The sequence below is a fragment of the Maylandia zebra genome, linkage group LG5 (genome assembly GCF_041146795.1).
Source record: "Maylandia zebra isolate NMK-2024a linkage group LG5, Mzebra_GT3a, whole genome shotgun sequence".
NCBI lineage: Eukaryota > Metazoa > Chordata > Actinopteri > Cichliformes > Cichlidae > Maylandia > Maylandia zebra.
In genome coordinates, this window is record NC_135171.1 from 26,845,792 (window position 1) to 26,867,500 (window position 21,709).

General features: G+C 37.5%; 2 protein-coding genes across 5 annotated transcripts in view; both read right to left on the reverse strand.

Moving 5' to 3' along the window:
* Positions 1–7,953, reverse strand: part of slc38a3b (solute carrier family 38 member 3b) — a 30,382-nt gene extending 22,429 nt beyond the window's left edge. For both annotated transcript variants that reach the window (XM_004548706.6, XM_012918531.5), the window contains exon 1: positions 7,632–7,953. The gene's annotated coding sequence lies outside the window, so the exon portion shown is untranslated. The remainder of the gene's footprint in view (positions 1–7,631) is intronic.
* Positions 7,954–11,956: 4,003 nt separating this feature from the next.
* On the reverse strand, positions 11,957–21,660 carry rbm5 (RNA binding motif protein 5). 3 transcript variants are annotated; one of them, XM_076884135.1, is made up of 25 exons: positions 21,513–21,660; positions 21,218–21,265; positions 19,616–19,796; positions 19,364–19,522; positions 19,155–19,224; positions 18,661–18,734; positions 17,837–17,920; positions 17,505–17,565; positions 17,060–17,125; positions 16,794–16,954; positions 16,607–16,704; positions 16,030–16,117; positions 15,889–15,957; positions 15,598–15,664; positions 15,017–15,117; positions 14,751–14,886; positions 14,265–14,356; positions 13,951–14,115; positions 13,700–13,840; positions 13,526–13,609; positions 13,199–13,384; positions 13,035–13,109; positions 12,806–12,906; positions 12,558–12,687; positions 11,957–12,465 (listed from the first exon to the last, which is right to left on the reverse strand). In XM_076884135.1, the coding sequence occupies exons 2-25, from the start codon at positions 21,232–21,234 to the stop codon at positions 12,340–12,342; spliced, it is 2,532 nt and encodes an 843-aa protein (XP_076740250.1). In that variant the 5' UTR covers positions 21,235–21,265; positions 21,513–21,660; the 3' UTR covers positions 11,957–12,339. The 3 variants fall into 3 exon arrangements, with proteins under 3 accessions (XP_076740250.1, XP_076740249.1, XP_024658242.1); XM_076884134.1 differs by having other exon boundaries at positions 13,526–13,606; positions 14,751–14,907; XM_024802474.2 differs by having other exon boundaries at positions 14,751–14,907.
* Positions 21,661–21,709: the final 49 nt, after the last annotated feature.

Sequence of the window (21,709 nt, forward strand, 5' to 3'; positions counted from 1 at the left end):
ATCGGTGCTAAAGGTGGATCTACTGAAACATAGACTACTCTGTGTTTCACAGGGCTGCATTACGGAAGAGGATTAGGGACACTGGGGGAAAAAAGTGGGCACGTCTTTTTTTTTTCTTCTTTTCCTGAATTCTGAAAAAAAAGTCAGAATTCTGACTTTTTTCTCAGATTGTTTTTCCAGTGGCCCTAATCCTCTTCCGTACTGCATAGAGTACCATGAAAAATAAGAAAAATCTCAGTTTGGTTCATCAAAAAATGATAAAACTGTTAATGCAAGAAAAGCATAATCTAACCACAACCATAAAAAAGTATTATGGTTAAGGTTATTCAATTAAATGTCAAATTATTCAAGGCTGTATTCTCTCTAAATTATTGCATTATTTCTAAAGTTACAAGTACACAATTTCCTCTTATGACCACTAAAAAACCTCATTTAGAGGGAATGAAAATAAAGGTCTTACTGTAGAAACACATGCAACAAAGTGAGTGTGCACGTGTGCACGTGTGTGCATGATCACTGAAACAAAACTGAGTGCAACTGAGAACACTCTTATAAAATAACCCATGAACATTTAAACTTCCTCATTTATTTCTTTATTCAAAAGTATGGAAAGAGCTGCCAGGGGAAATAAAAAGTCTGATGAAACTTTAAAAAGGCTACAAGAGCAGAGGTGGCCAACTAAAACTATGTGAAAACACAGTTGCAGGACAAATTGGGAAATAAAAAGTCTTGGGAAATTGGGAATATAAATTGATTCATAACACTAATCAGAGCCGCAATGGTAGTCCTACTAAGATCACACCACAGACAGCAGAGGTGAATATGAGAAGGGAAAGCGCTTCAGACTTGGCACAGGGATTATCAATGGAAGTCAGTGTTTCTGTGACAGTGTGGACAATGTTAAGGACATTGCACAATGTCAGTCTCAGCGGATGGCGTCTGACGCTTGTTTGCTATTCAACACAAAACTGCAAGATTCAATTTAGCTGTAGAACATCAACATATAATTGATGACTGGATAATCATTGTTCAGTGAGCTCCTCGTGATCTTGACCAACATAAATATATTTGGCATCAGGATGTTTGGCACAAAGCTCGCCAGGACTACCATATTGTCTCAACACTGAAGTACAGAGGTGGGGGGACAGGAGCATGACTTTTATAGATGGCACCGTACATCCTAATGGATTTACCAAACTATGGACTGAAAAGACAACATAGTACCACATAATTACTAGTTACAGAAGTAAAAGGACTCAAATTACCACAAAGTTTATAAAATTTGGCTCAAATGTTAAAAACAGATTTGTATACAAATTTTATCAGAAGTGTGGCTTTGCTAAACCAGAGAATTCTTTATTATTGTGAAAAGGAGATATGATAGATATGAGGCACTTTGCAGCATATCTTAGCAAATACATATCAAATTTAAATTTTAAAAAAGTTGTTTTCAAAGAAATATCACAAGTCAAACCAGCTCCACATATTTTTCTACATTCAGAATCTTTTTTCAGAGTACAAAAAGTTAATAGACACATGAAAAAGTTTCTGAAAATTGTAGGAGATATTAGGAAAATGTCACAGCTGCTACAGCTGGGACACATCTCAGTATAGAACTTTGACAAATACAGAAAATATTTGCCAGTGATTTCCACTTAAATGTTCCCATAAAACACAAAAGTAAACTAAAGCCAAATTATTTCTTTATACTAACACATATAAGATAATTTTAAAGAGCAGAGCTTGTCACTGATCCAGAAGCCTGAGTTTTTTAAGCGTATATTTGTGTCCCGTGAAAATTTGTGACGTTCACTCCTAAAACCATTCGACCTGTGAATTTGGTCATTTTCTTTCCAAAGAAATTACCCCGCCTACGTGGAAATTTAGCTCTAAAACCTGTTGAAATGCGGGCTGGTTCTAAAAAGGTATCAATTTAAAACTTGCTTTAACATAATTTCAATAACTCTTAGACTTTATATAGATTCCAAATGAGTTTTGTTTTCAGCAACGAAGTGACAAAAACTGAAAAGTCTCATTTTGAGCTACTATATTTATCTGACATTTGAAATGTTTGAACAAGTGGGAGGGTTAAAGATTAGCTGATTTCTTTCTCTCTTTTTTGACAATTCAAGGTTAAAAGTTCAAGTAAGAGGAGCTATTTATATATTTTTTCTTATCATTAAAACCAGAGCATCTATTCCTGTGACACTAGGACATAAAGCAGGGCATGCACGCGACAAACACGGGACAGTGGGGAGCAGGCAAGCACATGTAGATGAGAAAGGCGCATGTGGCACGAGGTTCAGCCAAGAGCGCCTGGCAGCACCAGCTCATCCTAATCCACGTGCTTCCAGGGGACAGGGGACCACATGCTCATGTCTTGCATTACAGCCAGAACTTGAATTACATATTCTTTCCATTTATCATGATAGGTTTCTCAACAACTAAAACCTTCATATTAACACGAACGTTTTAAACAGTTCAAAAGAACAGATGATTTATTTTACTTTAAACAGGCATGACTAGAAAGTATACTAAAAGTATTCTAACCATTCATTTTGAAGGAAAACTGAGGTGTTTAATTTAGAAATGAATTGCATAAATTATACATTATACAAATGTATAACGTCAAATGTATGTTAAATCAAACAGACAGGGACATTAAAGACTACATAAAAAGAAAATAGTTGCAGGAAAAAAAAGGAGTGCTGTTAACTATAAAACATTTCTGTTTTTAGCTTTAACTACCCCCAAGTAGTTCTGAAATTGCCTTTTTGCTGAACTGCATAAATAAAGTAAAAAATAAACATGATAGACATTTATTTAAGCAACTTGATGGTTTGGTACAACTGTCTTCCATCTCTAAGGTTGAACCCTCTATAATTTCAATAAAATAATCTTGGCTTATTTTTCTTAGTCATCACATACAAGCTGCCTAAATCATTTAAAGGGTCATAAAATGAAGCACCACCACTAGAAAGCACACAAGGACGAAATTCAATGTGCAGTTGTGCAAGCAGACAATACAGTCTGTGTTTGTACAACGATTTAGTTGAAAACATTAGGCTCAGTTGTCCGATAAAGGATGATTTGTAGAGCAATAGCAAACAGCCCAACAAACCTCCCCATATTTCATCAGTACGGGTTCAGGTGCACCCTGATGGTAGGTGAAGTTGTGAGTTACACATCCCAGAGGCTGACACTTTAGGATCTAGGGAACCATAAAATGTCAGATTTTATTTTAAGCCTAATTGATACATCCCGAATTGTTCCAAAGGAAGTCAGTACAAGCACCTGTACAGGTCCGAGTAGATATAAAAGCTATTATTTATGATTATTTATGCAAGTTTTTCCCAGATTCTCCTGTCTACAATCTTTATAATTAATGCTAGATGTAAAATGTTATAGACAATAATAAAGCAAAAATTTAAAAAACAGTAGGACATTTTATTTATGATTCACATTTTATTATACAATCATTATATAGTCACTGTGTTTAACACAGAAGATAAAAACACTCAAACGTACATAGGTTCATGACAAAAACACAAAGAAATAAAATACAACAGACAAGCGCACATATGCAGTTATAGAGAACAGCACCGGGTTTCAGGCTTGATAGCACAGAACGAAGTCACCATGGAAAGAAGACAGTAAAAGATACTTCAAATTAGTTTAACCAGGATGGTTCAAAGACAGCTTGAGTTATCAGTAATGTCTTGATCCTTTGAGAAGAGTTTTACATTTGTTGCTACCATGGTTTTGAACTGATTTTGCCCATTTGTAGTAAAAAAAATAGTTTAAAAAAACAAACAAAATTTTGTATCGTGTTGAAACCCAGCAAATACACAGATGTATTTTACATTGTGCAAATTATGCAATTATTATGCTTTATTAGCACTAAAGCAGTTAAGGAGGCTTTAGTGTTAATAAAGCCACTGTAATACTTTCTATAAATGACCTCTCAACTTCAACTATCTAACAAGACAGACCAAGATGATAGCATGACTTTGTACCGTGAGAATAAGAGATTACATATATTTATCAGCTGTAATTAAGTGTTTATTAACAAACACTATTTTTTTTGTAATCTACAGTGTTACAAAGAAGATCTTCTGAATAACAAGAATTAACCATATGTATCTGTGCCATACATGAGTAAAGTGAAAAATCAGTGCAGTGCAATAATAATAAACCAACTATATTTCTTTTAATATTAAAAGCATATGTCCTACAGTTATCAAAAGGAAGTAAGAAGTAACTACAACCAGCTTTTTTTAAAGGGGCTGTTTGATTTAATTTTTAGCCAAAACAGTTTGGTAAGTTATTTAAGCAAATAGTTAACTCTCATTAATTATGATTACTTGATAAACTGCAGGACATTTTTCTGAAGCACAGTTTGGTAACCAGGAGTTTGCAGCGGGAAGTACTGAGCAATTATACTCTGTGCATGTGTTTCAGGCAGCTTTTACACTGCATCACAAGAATGTTGCATTTTTCATTTTTAACGGGTGAATTACTGACAGGGCAGGGTGTTGTTTTATTTGAACAGTTAAAAAATACAAAATGATTAAATGTGACATCAATGCGAGAATAAAGTGATTGCAGTGGAAGCATTATAGCAGGTACCCTGGCTTAAAGGCCTACGGATATTTTGATTCCTTGTTACGACATGGGGGAAAATAATAATAAATGTTTTATGTTGTATGTTTTTATTACATTGTCTCTGAGGGCTTTTATGTCTCATATTATGATTTGAACAATTAAGTGTCCCTTTTCACATTTTTCCATGAAACACTGTTTTGAGAAAGAAGGATGAATGCAGTAATAATGTTGTATGAGGAAAACCTATCAAAGTGACCACTTTAATGAGTAAATTGTAATGTCAGGCTTTTGGGATAAAACCTAAACATTTACCGAGGGAATGGGAAACCTTAGTGTTTTCTATAATCTTTCCCATATGGGTCAATACACACAGAGCAATAATTTTGTCCATCAGATCCAGAATTTATCATTATTGTTCATTTGAAGTCCAGTTATTGTCTCTACTGAGGGAAATATCTTACTCTTTCATGTCTAACTCTATCTGATGTATGGTGTTGAGTAGATTTCACTCAGCACTCCTTGGAAAACATGTCTGCTGCAGCCAAAAATGATGCATGATGCTATGAGTTAGAAATCGAAATAATGAGCTGAAATTTGAACAGCTGCTATCTAACATTTTATTATTATTAATTGTCGTTCAGGGGATTTCTTGGGGTTACAAAACATTAGACTAAATAGCCAAGGAAATTCTTTAGGACAAGTACAAATATAAATACAAAATCTATGGCTCATTGTGGAATATTTCAGTTATCATATATTAACATGTCAGTGCATATTCATCCACAGGGAACAAACTTGGGGGATAAAAGCTTAAAAAATCCACTCTGAACAGAATTAGAGCTCTCTTTTCAATCTTAACTCTCTCATAAAATGCTGAACAAAATGTATTTTTGCCACACAATATAAACAATATCAACAAACGACTATGACTTTCTAATGACTTCAATATAAATAGACACTGGCGCATGATGAAGTCTGGTTCAACCCACAAAGATTATGAGACCCATGACAAAGATAATAATAACCTGACACATGACAGTTAGACTGACTTAAATACAACATTTCACAGGTCTCTTTAATGTGACACATGAGTACAGCTGGCTGCATCCCACATGGATAAAACACTGACTTCCACGCACTGTGCACCTGTCAGGTTCCTGCTCAAACTCCTAGTCACTTTGTTCATTACACAAGGCTTATCTGCTCATTCTGCACTATAATGACCCCAGGACAAAACCCCACACTGGGGTTTCGATAGGGACCAAAGTCAAACACATACACCCTCTCTCACACTACCTGGAAACCAATTTTTTTTTTCCCCCAATATGTCACAGTCGAACACATCTAGTCAACACATGCATTTAAGCAGCTTGGGGTCGAAAGATCTTGACAGCCATTGCAGAAAAACATTCACCACCTACCACATTTCCACACATTTCCAGCAAAAGGAAAATCTAAGCCAGCCGCCTGCAGCCCACTTGTTAAGTTTTATCCTACATTAACACAAGCTGTTATGCTGATTTCAAAACAAAGCAAAACAAAACTGCAGCTTCATGAAACCACCTGGCCCAAACAGTTTTACTGTAAGTATTGTTATTATTGCTGAACAACACTTTACAGTTAAGCAGCTTTTCAACATAAACAGCCACTGTAAATTCTTAATTATATACTCAGAGCTAGAATGCACACTGTATGCAAAAATTAAAAAAAAAAAAAAAAAAGTGTCACTCTCACTAATCTTCCACCCATCATCTTGTTGTACTATCATTTGGTTTTCAGTTTCTCACAAAACAAATGCTCACAGTCAAGTAGCTGAAACCTGTTTATTTTAGGCATCTTCAGCTGAAAATGGCTCGTTTTAAATGTATTTATTACCTGTTACAATTTATTTATTTATTTAACTGAACTGTAGCCTCTTTATTGGTCAACACATAAGCCTAGTTTATACTTAGAATGGGATAAAAATCCATTTCACAGCATTATCTAAATTAAAATGACCACAAATAAATAAATCAAGTAACAATACAGCAGAAGTAGCCTGATACAAATCAAGACACATTCAGCTTAAGAAAACAGAAAAGCAGCGAATATTTAGTTCACAAAAACCTCAGTGACACAACATATGAAATGTAATAATGTAATCATGCTTAATCTTCAGCCCACAGTAACAAAGGCAGACTTTAAAGTGCTTTAAAGGGCTGCTCTTAGTTCCTTCTGGTGTTTATAGCTACTGATCCACTCTTGCCGTTGTTAGATGTTTGTCACCTTGTGGTGAACTAAGTCGGAAAAAATTTTAGTTTCCGTCGGATATGGTTTCGCTAAGAGGAGGAAAAGGAAAGGGCTTAGCTACTCCATACCATGTGCCTGCATGTGCTACAGCCTAAACCGCAGGGAAGTAGCCTGTTCTACAACCTGTAAGAATACTGGGACACTGGGGTCACAACATGTCAAAGTTTTACACCTTCCTGTGAAAAAAATTAGCTCAAAATAGGAATCATATAAGCGATCAAACCCGTTTCTGTGTCACATACTGCTCACGTAGGCATTCGTCCAGCTTGGATTTACCTGTTGCAACTGCGCTACAGTAACTTTCAGGCGCATCGGTTTATATTTAAGAAAGATTCACAACAACAACGGATGAGCACCAGTTTGTTGCCCTGGATGAAACGCATAGTCGTGACATCTGCTCTTGGCGCTCACTCCAGAGGGACCGAGCTACTCTTTCTTCATTGATCACCCCCTTTTAGGAAACAAAGCTATAGCCTATATATCCAAAGAGTGAAGCTACAATTTCCTTTATGTCTTCTTCATTGCTTTCCCCTTAGGTTACTATATTCCTGCGTGGTTGAATGAAAATCAAAAGATTGCAATAAAGGTTTAAAGTATTATTTTACAAGTGTCCACCTCTCAGTGAAGGCAGAAAAACCTGGAAATATGTCAGTCACAACAAGTAACAAAGCCATTCCCCTAAAAAATAAATATAAATAAATAAAACAAATAAAAAAGACAGGATTGTGATGTCTTACCAAAAGCTCGTATCACGAAGCTTCCACGATAATTCCGCTGGTAAGTGGGAACAATCTGATGACCTCGCTCTCCTTTCGTGCGTTTCGCGTGTCTTTCTTTTCCTCAGGGAAGGTGAGAGTTGCCCATCTATCTGTCTATCTGTATTCGTGGATTTTTACGCACATTTGTACCGTCTCTTTCCAAACCAGTGGCCACAAACTGTTATTTGAGAGATGGTCTGCATTGTAAAACCATTTGAAGCTCCAACTGTGGGGGTCGTGGTAGGTCCGCCTCCTTTGCAACCCCCGCCGCCCCCGCCGGGTATTTAGCCGCGTTGCTCGATGTAGTGTTCAGCCACTTGGTTCTGTGAGTGAGCCTGTGAGCGAATATGAGAAAAAAAATCGGACTTTCAGCAGGCAGTGATTACTCAAGTCTTCGGAATGAAGAACTTAACTGCACGGCTCTTTAGATCTGTCTGATAATAGAGGAGACGTCCTGCTAAGTTTCACATACGTGTCGTAATTGTCTGAAAGCTTTTAAAAACCCGACAGTGCCAAATACGCGCGTTCATCTTTGTCTCCCTATATTCCGCATACCGTGGTTCCTGCACTGAAAAGCTGTATTAGTACATTATTTTTCTTAAATTGTGTGTCTTGTGTTGGATCCAGTGGTTTCCTCTGCTCGCTCACAAAAAAATTGCAAAGGTGAGGAGGTCACTTGTTTGCTTCTGGCACTCAGACAAGTATTTACCAATGGATCACACTTTCTTTTATGTATTTATTTTTCTTAATCTAAATCAATAAATTGATTTGAGATGTGGCTTTGGTGCAGGTATGAGTTATTAAAGTTTAAGATATCGTATCCTGAAATATCACCAGCCAGCAGCTGCACAAATACAGACAATTATCAGAATTCAGTAGAATAGACCATAAGAGGAAACCAATGAAAGACAAAAATAGTGTAGTTGTAGATAAAATATTAAAACATAAAATAAACAAGCCTAGTGTGAAGCAAGAGTTGCAACCCAGATTGGATCAAATAACTGGCTATTACATAGCTTACAAGTATATCATAAAGGTATGGTTATACTGCAGAAATGAATCGTGTAGTTTTACACTGTTGCCACGACATTAAATTATTTTAAGCAAAAGACAACTTAAATTAAATGTCACTTTAGCGTCCTCTAGAGGTCATGCTGATTGAAGGAAGATTTAGAGACGCCAATTAACAGATTAATGCTCATTCACATCTCCATAAACACATCCTTAACCCTTACACATGTCTTTGCCTTCACTGTAGGGTCCTGGTGAGTTTTGACCAAAGCCAATAATTTCTTTATAATATCAAAATCTGAACTACAGATCTGTTTAGAATGTATAAAAAGCCAACAAATAGATGATTAATTCTTAATGGGTGTTTCAGAGAGCAGGGAAACCTTATTTCTGCTTTGTTCAAGACATGAAAACACAACAGCTGTAAGGGTTCAAATATATTTTAGAAAGTGAAATGGCGATAACGTTCTAAAAATGCTGGGATTTACTAGACAACCATATAACCATTACTATCATTACTCCTCACTGCTGTTTTCATAAAAACATCACCATAACTACCATCTATATGGATATTATACAGGGTACTTTTTTTTTTTTTTTTACTATAATCACATCTCAAAAGAGGTCAAATTTGGCCCAAACAGTAAGTAAATGTTAAATGCAGAACAGCTCAGAGGAGCCTCAGAACACAACAATAACAGATGGTGATATTTATACACACATTTCCCCTGACTTTTCAAGAGGACTGAGCATGTATTGGAGTGACTGAAACAATAACCCAGTCTGAGATCCCCAATAGCCTGCACTAAATGGTGTAAGATGCATATTTTTGAGTGATGCCAAGTTTTCATCTTTTAACAAGTGGGATCACATGATCTATTTGTCATATTTGTCTTACTGCTTAACCATATGTAGAGTTGAATCAGAGAGATTTTAGCTTGGCTTTTTCTTCTTATTTGCTATGTGCTCATAGCTATTCTGGTTCAAAACGCTTCACATTTGTTCAGCAGATAGGTGCTAACATTGCAGTTTGGTGCTTAGTGAGCTTTTAGAGCCTTTTCCTGAAAACAGTTGCCTTCATCCATCACACTAGACGTGCTAAATATGGAGCAAAGCAGTAGTTCAAGGCACGGAAGTAATGATTTAGCGATGATTCTCTTTGCCAAGAGAATCACTGCCAAGCTTTTTCACATACAACTTCATTAGACAATACCTTTTTTTCTTTTTAGCACAAGCTGGCTAACAGATCACTCATTCATTGTGGTTGTGCTTAGGAGAGGAAAGGTGGCATGTCTTGATTTGATGCTTGCTTCAGATAATCTGCTTAAAGTAATGTTTACATGAAAAGTACAAAACATTTCAACAGACTGATCAGCTGGAACATTTTTAGCTAAACAACTTGCAGTAGTTGACTAAAAAGACAAAGAGAAAAGCAGCACTTTGTGTCTCTCACGTATTTCTATAATTATTGTCCCACAGAGATAGGCATCTCTTAAAAAGTCTTTAAATGCCAATACAAAAACATGCAAAGTACACATCTCCACTCAATTTCTACAATTTTTTCAAGTCTGTTCAGTTTTCAGTTCATTAAAAAAATCATGTGCTGGTTGTTTGTTTTAAAAGTGTCATCAAAAATGTAAAAAAGAGACTACAAGTTCTGTGACTGGAACATAATGGTATTACATAAGAGGAGCTAAAGAAAACAACACTACATTCTTGCTGACGTACGTCCTGCGCTTGATTTCTTCTACTATTTCCCAGCTGGTTTTCTAGGCGTGGCTTTAGGAAGTGGTGAAACACTTTACACAGCACAGAACAAAGGTGAGATATGTAATCAATTTGTACTCTTTCTTACAATATATGTGTCTAAAAGAAGTGAGCTTGAGGTTCAGGACATTTCTTCCTAAGAAGTGAAAACATCAAAGGATGAAAGATGATGAGAGTCATGAAACAATCTGAGAGATATATCGTGTTTCATACAAACTGCTAGCATCCACATGACCAACTCTTTATGTGAAGAATTAATATCACTTTCAAGGTTTTTTTTCTGTTTTAAGATGCGTTGGAGTAATTTATTCTTTTTTTATTTTAAAATTTGTTCTTGGTTTACTTTATATTTTTTGGTTATTTACAAGGTTTATTTGCAGGTTAATGACTGCATAATTTTGTGTTTTGTTTTTGTTGTTTGCCTTTGTAAATCAGCCAGGAAGAACTGCAGGGCAATTTTCTATCTTTGTTTATTCCTTGCCAAACTGGATAAATAAACCACAAAACACAACTTTCAAGGTTTTGACCTTGGACTTCTTTTGCCTGCGTACAAAATATCACCAGAGTGCAGCAGTGGGATCAGGTGGAATTACAACTGACAATCAACTGTTTATAAAAAACAATTTGATAATAAAAATCAATAAAGTGTTTTGTCAAAGTTTTATTTACATGTAACATACGGAAAGACTACAATGGATTTACTATATAATAAACAATTAAAAAGGGACAATAAGTGTGTCAAAAGAACAGCCAGTAGAGACAGCACTTGCACCTGCGTCAACACAGACTGAAAAAGGATTTTTTATTTTACTATATTTGACTTGGAGAATTTTATTTCATATTGTCCAAACAAAAAGGAACACTGAATTTCAGTTTTGACAACCAGGAAAAATTCTTCAAATGAGAAAAAAAATGAAGCTTCCCAGGTATATCAAGGATTATGAAACACTGAAATAACACAAAGCATTGTGGCATTTTTAGGGAACCATGGGTATATCCAGAGTAAGGTGGTATTGTATCAGTATCGGTTTGTGCGCAAATACGATTGCATTTAATTCATGTGGTTGAATTGTCACATCAATATTTTTCCCCTGACAAAATAATGATTTGGAATAAGTTTAAAAAAAAACAAAAACCCTCTACAAAAGAAGGAAAAATGTAATTTCAGATTTTTGCTGTCACAGGCCAGTTACTGCTATTTCCACAATTCCGAACTACAGAGAACAGCTTTAAGTTTCACAGGAAGCCACTGCTCAGATTGCAATGCTTAATTTAGCACCAAAATCAGACAAAAGAGCAGCTTTTGTCATCTAAGGTTTTTCTCTACACGTGAAAATGTGCCTTCTCTACAGCCAAGTGCTCCCACTGCATATTCAGCTGATTTTATTAGCAGTGAGATTCTGGAATTAGCGGTGCACATATAGATCTCACTGCAATATTTCTGAATTTAACTGATGAAAACACTCAGAATTTACATTAAGAAAAGCTGCCGTATGTTATCAAACATAATGAAGACCAGAGAAAAATAACGCCACAAGTTTATTTCTGTACAAATAATCCAGATTTTGTATAAACTGTACAATCATTTAAACATGCTCAGACTAAAGAAAAAGTTGTCATAACATTGAATGACTATAAAAGAAATCTGAAAACCAGCAATGTAAATTCACTGTGCATATGTACAATTTATAAATTATATTAACTATGTCATTATTCCTACAACAGATTTTTTCTTCATTGACTGGTTTAGAGTAAGAGGTATAGTTTTTATGGATCACAGACTGGACTGATACCGTTAGGAACGTCTCTTTAGCTTCTCGTGACGCAGACACAGTGGAGCTCCACACCAAAAAGAAGCAGATTGTTGGCAGGCCATTTCAAGAAGTCACTTTTGCTTCAGACTAATGACTCATTCCAGCTCAGTGAAGCGAGCAAACATGGCTTTGCGGACTGCATCTTTGTAGGTGTCTGAAGGAGAGAGGGTGTAGTTGGTTCCTTTAGTGCCGAGTCCAGCTCCCTTTGTTCTTAACTGAGCCTGAGGAGGAAGTCCACAGAGTTGAGTACTTTCTAGAGCTGTATATAGTTACTGAGTCTGATGAACTATTACACCACAACTGTTACAAATACCTCAATTGGTGCTGTGATGCCCTGCTGGTTGCGGCCAAGACCTTTCCCCTCCTTCCAGCCCATTGCCTGCAACATCTTGTTCCCAATATTGTCACTGTTGAGGCCATCTTTAGTGGGCTGTTCATAGTTACTGTACATAAAAGAGCAGAATATCAAATAAAGCCAAGTTTAATGATAAAATAGACTGAAATCACTAGAGGAACGACATTTCACACAAATCAGTAAAATAAACAAAAATGACTGCTTACATTGCTGGCGCTGGTTGATTAAATTTCTTCTTTTTAGGCACAGGCGGTTCAGGGATGCCATATTTTTCTCTTCTCTCGGCTGCCCTGTCCCTATATTTCATCTATAGAAATATAGAAAAAGAAACAAATAAACACGGTATAATGTACAAAAACAATGTTTAAATGCATCCACATTGAAAAACAAAAGAATGACTCAGAAGTAAGTGGGTGATTCTATATTGAGCTGCACCTCAGTCTCTTTTCTCTCCAGCTCTTCCAGCTCTGCTTCACTCATTTTGGATCTGCGAAGAACTTCCAGGTTTTTCTATGACGAGACCAACGGAATAATGAGCTCTCTCCCTTTTTTTGGAAAATTTTCATTGTTAGTTCTGAAGATGACACATGTACTGTTACCTTGTGAAGGTCTGAGAGTTGCTGATGTCGGATTAGACTCTCTTTATTGGGAAACTGTCTCCTACACAGTAAGCATGCTAATTTTTTCCAGTCTGTCAGCTTGTCCTGGCTTATATCACCACCATCAGGTTCTGCTCCTCCCTCCTCAGGGTCACTGTCTCCACTGTAGGCAGCCACAAGGCCACACTGACCACACCAAGGATAACCATACATAAATATTAGCTTATTACTAAGGGTAACAGATTTTTGAATTCATGCAAAATCTGACATTATCATCTTCATACAGAAGTATAGCCAACTAAAATGAGAGATGCAGAAAATACTCACCTTTGAAGAGGTGACTGAGGTGGTGGATGGCTCTTCTTCAGGGGCCCTTAGCATCTCTGGGATGAGTCTGTCTAGACTTACCTGCTGGAAAAGGGAAGTGGAACCATTAAAGACATAGAAGCTTTACACATGCAGTCCCAGAACTTTGTTACGTATCGAAGCCTAATGAGATACCTTCTTTTCAAACAATGTGTATCCAGCATCAGCAGCTGCTGCCTCCTTTCTTTCTTCTTGACTAATAGGCTGAAAGCTACTTCTGAAGTTTTCCTTTTGCTTGTTGAGACTTTTAGCCCACCGTTCCATGTCCTTAGCAATCTGTAGGATTTTTAAAATATAGTAAAGTGCACAAAGAAACGAGTGAACTGAAAATGTGTGAAAGTTGTTTCAGGCATAATAAAAATGTTAATGCAGGACTTTGAACACACCTGCTGAGCTGTCTTGCTTTTGGGCTTCTCTTTTTTCTCCTTGCCCTCTTTCTGTTCTTTGGTGCCTGTTGCTGCAGAACCTGCAGAACCTGTGCTGGCAGGTACGTATGTCTGCTTCTCACTGTCCCAGTAAAGAAACTGCTGAGTCTGAGAATTGTAGTAATACTGAAAGTAGAAACGGCAATTTGCATGTTAATTAAAAAAAAAAAAACTTAAAAAAAAAAAAAAAAAAAGGAAGCTCAATTACACATTATAAATGCACAGATCAGACAGAAAAACATGCAACTCACACAAGGTGGATGTGCACTACTTACCTGTGTATTTGGGTCATAGTAGAGGCCAGTCTGAGGATCGTAATAGTAGCCAGAAGACTCATCATATTGATAGGTGGATGTATCAGGAACAGCTGTGAATTAGCAAACACAACAGCATTAACAATGGTGGTAAAAATCTTTCTTGGCAAATTAGAAAAGACAGGGATAGAAATAAAGACGCATTCCAGATTTAACTGTTAACTAACACACAATTAATAAAATGAAAAGCTTTAAAGAATTAAGCATTAGCAATTATGTACAACATTAAACAATCTTAGATATCATGCCCCGCACATTTGGTTAGGTCTAAGGAATAACAGATTAACACAGTCCTTTTAAACTACAGGCTGGAGACTGAAGTTCTATCCAGGTTCTATACATAGAAACACTTCAACACACATGACAATGACCTTGAGAAAACTGTCATGTTTCTATGCACGTCACAGTTCAGCAGTGTTGGTTTAAAGGGATCTTATGTGCTCATACCAATGTTGGTGTCCGCCGCCTGTTCAGAGGCTGTTAATGTCCCCGCAGTGGTAACAGTGGCAGCTGCTAAAGCAGCAGCTGGCAAAGAAGCAGCTTCAATTCCTGAAATGTGTCCAGCCTGGGGTTTTGCCTCCAACTGTTGGGCAAGTGGCAATGCCTACAATCAATAAACAGTTTATTTAAGATTATTTGGAGATTGTTGAATCAGTAACTTACACAGTATTATAAATTTATCTTATTACAGAATTATCAACCGTGTACATTACCTGCACAGCAGGCTGTGCAATTATATGGGGTTGGTAGACTTGTGCGTTCTGTGATATCACAACTCCAACTGCAGTTGGAACAATCTTTACACCCGGGGCAGCTGTAAGTTCAAAAACAAAAAAATGAAACAAAACTCAAGATCATGATGCAAACAAAGTCCAATTATTATATTTTTCAAAGTTTACAGAAAATCTCTGAGCATTTTTTCTAGAAACAGTAACTTAGCATTTGTTGCGCTTCTCTGAGGATGCACACACATAAATCCGAGCAAAGGGTCACAGTGGCTTGCAAAGCAGCCGCTGTGCACGCATTCAAAATCTTAACTACTTGTTAACGCCAAAATGCCTATTAGAATACAGACAAAAATGATGGAAACAACCACATTAAACATATCAGCTTAACTGAAGCTCATAAAACTATAAATTCAGTGTGAACAAATGTTAGAACAGCTTGTAGTCTTGTCTAATCACAACCACATAAAGAAAAAAAATTGGAGACACTAATTTTCAAATGTTAAAATGATACAGTGAACAATTAGCTACAGAACCAATATTTTAAACAGAGTTTAGAAGTTCTTTACCTCCTAGAATTCCATTTCCCTGAGAGGTGCTGATTGCTGCTCCTTGCTGGTAGTATGTCTGATAATCCTGGGGAAAAAAAAAAAAAAAAAAAGAAAAAAAGGAAGAAGAAACAGTGTTTGTACATTTATAATGTCATTATATTAGATACACCCGCACGTTTTCTCTGAATGGCTGTAGAGTTACACAGCTGCCACTGAATGATGATACAGAGCTGTATCTCACTGATACTGAGAAGTCGGAAATTACCTTCTAGGTCTTGGTAATGTAACCATAATTTTCTTCTTACTAACCTGGGACATGGGAGTATAACCTTCCTGTAGGTAGCTGTACTCTGACATTCCCTCTGAGCTCTGCTGTGGCTGAAAAGGAAAACACCAATTACGACTCTGTGATATCAAAAATGGAAGGTGATAGACAGAAAAAGGACCTACCTGACTTGAGGACCACTGGGCTGCAGCAATAGCTGTGCTGGCCACAGAGAAGGCACTGACACGATTTCCATCAGGGAGTAAAAGGTCCCTAAAAAAGAAAAGGGAAAAAAATGATATTCACCTGAGTGAAGCTCAATCTTTCTTTATATTGTGAATCAAGACAGGCAACTTGAGGAACCAGGAAAAGGTTGGCCTAAGGCTAACATTTAAAGGGTTAAGAGCATAGATGGAGTTAAACCACAGAGCCTCGCTGCTTTTAACCACAGCAACTTGTGGTGGCACAAACTAGACCTCTAATCATCACTTTCAACTCTCTAGTAAAGTCTTCCAATGTGGTGAAATCTTTTTATGACAGTCTTGAGTTGCTAAAACAACTCGAGGGAATGCAAACTTGAAGACCAAAATCATGTCAACAATTATGCGAGCAGATGGGGCTTTGTCGCATTTGCTACATCGACCTTTATGGCTAACGTTTCTTTAGTGACACCAGTTATTTAGAAAGCATCCCAGAAAAAGCCATACTGAGGCCATTCCTGCATTTAAAAAAGAAAAAACAAAACAAGTGAGGACTACTTACTTTCTAGCACTCTTGGCATAATCCACCCCAATTGTTTTTCCATCTAGTTTTAAGGGAGGCTGCAGTCCTTGAAGGATTGTTAGCAGCTGAGATGCTTCCTGTTAAAATGATTGATAATATGTTAAGTTATATACAAAACTTTTTTCAAAGGGAAAGCTTTTTCCATCTGTACATATTAAAGAATTACCAGAGGTGAAGACAGCTGCACAAAGGCAAAGCCTCTGTTCTGGCCCGTTTGCTTGTCCTTAATAAGACGAATGTTGTTGGATGATAGATTGGCATATGGTGCCAGGGCAGTCATGATGGCTTCCACTGTGGTCATAGGAGCAATATTTCTAAGGATGATTGCTGATGGGACAAAAGATGATATTTAGGGAAAGAATACTATAAATAGAGATATTTTGCTTCGAAACTAAGCAAATGAAACTGCTTCAGTAATGAAGAAACTCTTACTATCGCCATAGAAATCTCCGCTGGGTTGAGTTTCAGGAACTCCAGTGTTATTGGTCGCTTCACTTTCTGTTGAGAGAAAGACAGAAGTAAGAAGTGCATTAACACAACCTCCAGAAGTGAGAGACTGCAACAAAAAAAAAAAAAAAAAAAGGTATAAAATGGTGTATAAAAAAAAAAAAATAAAAAAATAAAAAATCTCTTTAAAAGATAGTGTTGACACTATGTGCCCATTTCATGAACTACACTGTCTGTTGTGTTTCACGTTTTCTTTTATATTATTCAGGCCAATTAGCACTGATACACCTTACTAGACAGAGTGACATTCCTTAAAAATCCACATCATCTCACAGCTACAGAAACAAACTTGGTGTTGCATCCCAGCCCTGTGGACTCAGGCTGCTCAGATGTCTGCAGTCAGTGGCCTCTTGTTGATTTAACTACTTACCAGCTTTGGCTGCTCCACACCTGAAGCACTTCAGCCTCCTCCGGAAATTGTACAGGCCACACTGCAAGTAACCGTTCACATCATTTTGATTATACACCTACTAAAGCCCTGAACAGTGCTGCCTCAGAGAACAGGCAACTATATTGGTACTGCATACCATACTTACCTAAGACACAACCTAACCTTTACCACTTATCCAAATGTAGGTGTACAACAAAATAAGATGACAGGATTGCAAAATTTGATGCTTACAGGCCTATCTCAAGTGTGTGCAGTGTTCTTTAGAAGAAAATGTTGGATAATGAGACCATGAAACCGAGACATTAACTTACTGTGCTGCAGAGCCAGTCTTCATACTTGTTTCTGGGGTGACTGTAGTGCATGTCTACGGTTTTTCCTTGGATGGTCAGACGTTTCTGAAAGAGGAGAACAAAATCATCCAAGTGTTCATGGAGGGAACTCGTCTCATCAAAAGAGCAAGCAGTTTTGGAAGGGAGAGGGGACGGGGGAGAGGGACCCCCAACAGATAGCCTTTGAGTTACAGACAGGCACATGACGTGTATGTGAGCATGATGTAAAGAGGGTTCTTTTGGTGTTTGGGACCCGAGTGCCCAGGCTGAGCTGGAGCAAAGTGTACAATGTGACCCTAACAGACTTTCCTGACTGCTTTCCAAAGAAAAAAAATGTATGGGCTTCTCAAAAAACAAAACAGAAGAAAATTCTGTTAAAAAGATTAAGAAAATACAAAAATAACAATTCCCAGTATTTGGGGTAAGCTTGCAAAGAAAAAAAAAGAAAAAAGAATGGGGTTACACTGAAATCTGAAAATAACTAATATAGCCATGATCTGCAAGGCAAAGATGGTGTGTTCATCAAATCTAAATGCAGATTTTTAAAGAGATCACTTAACAAAACCAGAAATTTTTCTTGAAGCTTATTACCCAGTACAATTAACTATAAAAATATATTAAAATATGACATTGTAAATAATAATATAATCATCTCTATATTTGCTCTATTGTATTCAGTTTGTTTTTTCCAGTTTTTTTTTCTCTATACAGTTTCCACACTACGTATTCAATACATTCTGGTTGCCTTTTGGGTTATTTTTCCAGATCCCCAAGATTAAAACTAGACTTGGCGATTGTGAAGCAACCTGATTGGTCTCCATCCATCGTGTAGCATCTTGCAAGTGATAAAAGTCCACGAAGGCGAAACCACGGCTTATACCTAGAGACAGCATTCAAATATAGACGGGAGGCGTGTTAGTTAAGAGTCCAAGGGCATATTATTCAAACTCTTCCACAAACTGCTTCCCGACCCAGGGCCAGATTGGTACACAATAGCCCACTCCTTAGGAGTTTTACCATAGCAAGTAATCCTGCAGAATACAACTGTTTGAACCACACTCAACATCAACATGAGTCTGCCAGCTGACTTACTCATAGCAATCAATGCTGCTCTTACTTACCTTAAATTGCTCCACAGTGTACAAGATAAGCCTTGAATCAATATTCTTACAACCTTTTCAAGTACTTTGATATAGTCATCTCCTAACTTCTATGGGAAAATGGGTCTGAATGGAAGCAGATTGGCTCTATGGTCAAAGACTTGGGGAAGCTCGGAGTCCGTCACATGACTGGTTCTCACCTGTTCTCTTTTTCATCAGCCTGACATCCACTGGCTGGGGTCCCTCAAGTTGGTCAATGGCAAAACGAATCTAAATAACAACATGCAGAGGCTGCTTAACATCATAATTCAATCATTCATTCATTAATACATTTAGAAAGGTACTTGCACAATAAAAACAAAGAAAAGGAACAAAAGGGTGCACACGACCAGTGCAACTGAATACTTACATCATCCTCAGTGACATGAGGAGACAGACCCCCCAGCATGATGGTCTTGCTCTTCTTCTCGTCCCCTGGTTCCCTTCGATAGTCCTGCTCTTGGTAGTCACCATCTGAGTGATAACCATCTTCTGATCTATCACTGTTACGACGCTTCCTCTCCCTTTGCTTTAACACAAAACAACAACAGCTGCTAAGTGTCATTGGACAATTGTTTTTTCAAATGCAGTATTTAAACCCAAGTGCTATTAGGACAAGCACCTCTGGGCTTTCTCGTGATCCTCTGCGATCTCCTTCATAACGATCACCACGTCTCTCGTCACCCCAGCGGCGCATGTTGTGTTCACCACGTTCTTGGTCTCGCTCACGTCTGTCGCGCCACTCAGACTCATCACGGCACTGGTCAGAACCATATCTACCGCTACGTTCTGTTCGACTAATCCTATTCAGAAGGACATTACAAAAAAAAAAAAAAAAATAAGTCAAACAGGAGCACAACTAATACTGCAATAAACAAACCAACTTAGCACACCTTAGTGTTCAACATGTATAACATTTCAATCACTTTGTTACCATTTTAGTTTTATCATGACTCCAGCCTTGAACAATGCATTGTCATACTCCATTGTCATTGTCAATCTCAGTTAATCTTAACACTGTCATGCCAAAAAACCAAAAAACTGCTGGAATTCAAACTGCTGTAAGTGACTTGTTGGCCGATAGTCTGTCAAACATATCTGAAACACCTCTAACGTGAATGATGACGTTTTTTTGCACTGGAAAAACGATTCTTGTGACCTGATTGAAGCAGTTTTTGGCCAGGTGAAATGTATAAATCCTTTATTCATGTGCATGAAAAATGTCAGATTTTCAATTGCTGTGACATGTTTTTTTTCTTTTAAGCTGTATTTTTTTTTTTGTTTTAAAGGAAAGATTGTAGCTTCTACCTTCTGACAGGAATATGTCTGCCGGAGAGGGCACCAGAAATTGCAACAAATGTAACATATCAGTTCTTTAAAGATACTTTAAAGTGGCTGAAAGTGACTTAATTGATTGCAATGTAGAAAAAAAGCACGTACAATACACCAATATAGGCAAGAAATGTTACTCATATTAAAAAAAAAATCCACAACAACAAAAACAACCCCCCAAAACAACAACACTGGCAATCACTCATTGGCAGATAATCACTTTTACATTCTTGTATTGTCCTAACTTTTTATTCGAATTACGTAACACGTTTTACGAGAGAATTTGATGGCAATAAAACTGTTTACCTGTAGTATTAACGAAAACAAATTTTGCCTTTTTTTATTTTTTGGTTTAAAAATAAATTCCATGTAATAATAGCGATTTATATAGCGCTTTTCAAGGCACCCAAAGCGCTTTACAATGCCACTATTCATTCACTCTCACATTCACACACTGGTGGAGGCAAGCTACGGATGTAGCCACAGCTGCCCTGGGGCAGACTGACAGAAGCGAGGCTGCCATATCGCGCCATCGGCCCCTCTGGCCAACACCAGTAGGCAAGTAGGGTAAAGTGTCTTGCCCAAGGACACAACGACCAGGACAGAGAGCCCGGGGATCGAACCGGCGACCTTCCGGTTACAGATACGCTTCCCAACCCCCTGAGCCACGGTCGCCCTGTATGTAAGGGTTTACATATCTGGAAAAGCTGGTAGAAATCACCGCTACTTTTGTCTGCCATTTCAGTTTAAACACAACTTTTGAATATTATTTGGTTAAACATATCCCCGAAACTCGGAACATGTATCAGAAACGGGAAAAACACAGGATTCCCACTATGATAAGCCACACCTACCATGGTGAGCTGAACTGGCATTTAACGTTGCTACTCACCTTTTGTCAGCCCCCATATTTCTTACAGCTTCCGCACTCACACGACCTCTAGAAAACAGAAATAAAAACGTTAAAAATATACGTAGCGGTTTTACTCGTTTACACATAACAATTCCCCGTGTAGTCGAGTGAACTCGTTTGGCGTGAGAAAAACAAAAACCAAAGCCCTCCTTTTTCTTCATTCCATAATATGGAGCTAGACGTCATCAAACGGACGTCTCTTAAGCCAAAATCAACGGTGCTAACAAGAGACCGCGAAAGCTTTAGTTTCAACTCTGACCGTGAAGCAACTTACCAGTGTAAGCTTTTATGATGGGGTTTTTTTTTCACCCGCACTATTATTTTTTCAAAACGGTAATAGAAAAATTGCGGAGAAGAAAATTCATCTCACGTCCAAAGACTTATCTGCGATGGCACCTTCTTTATCCCAAGATGCATTGGTGTTACCCGGTGCATTATGGGTAATGGAAAAGTCAGCCCCGAGTTTGCCTT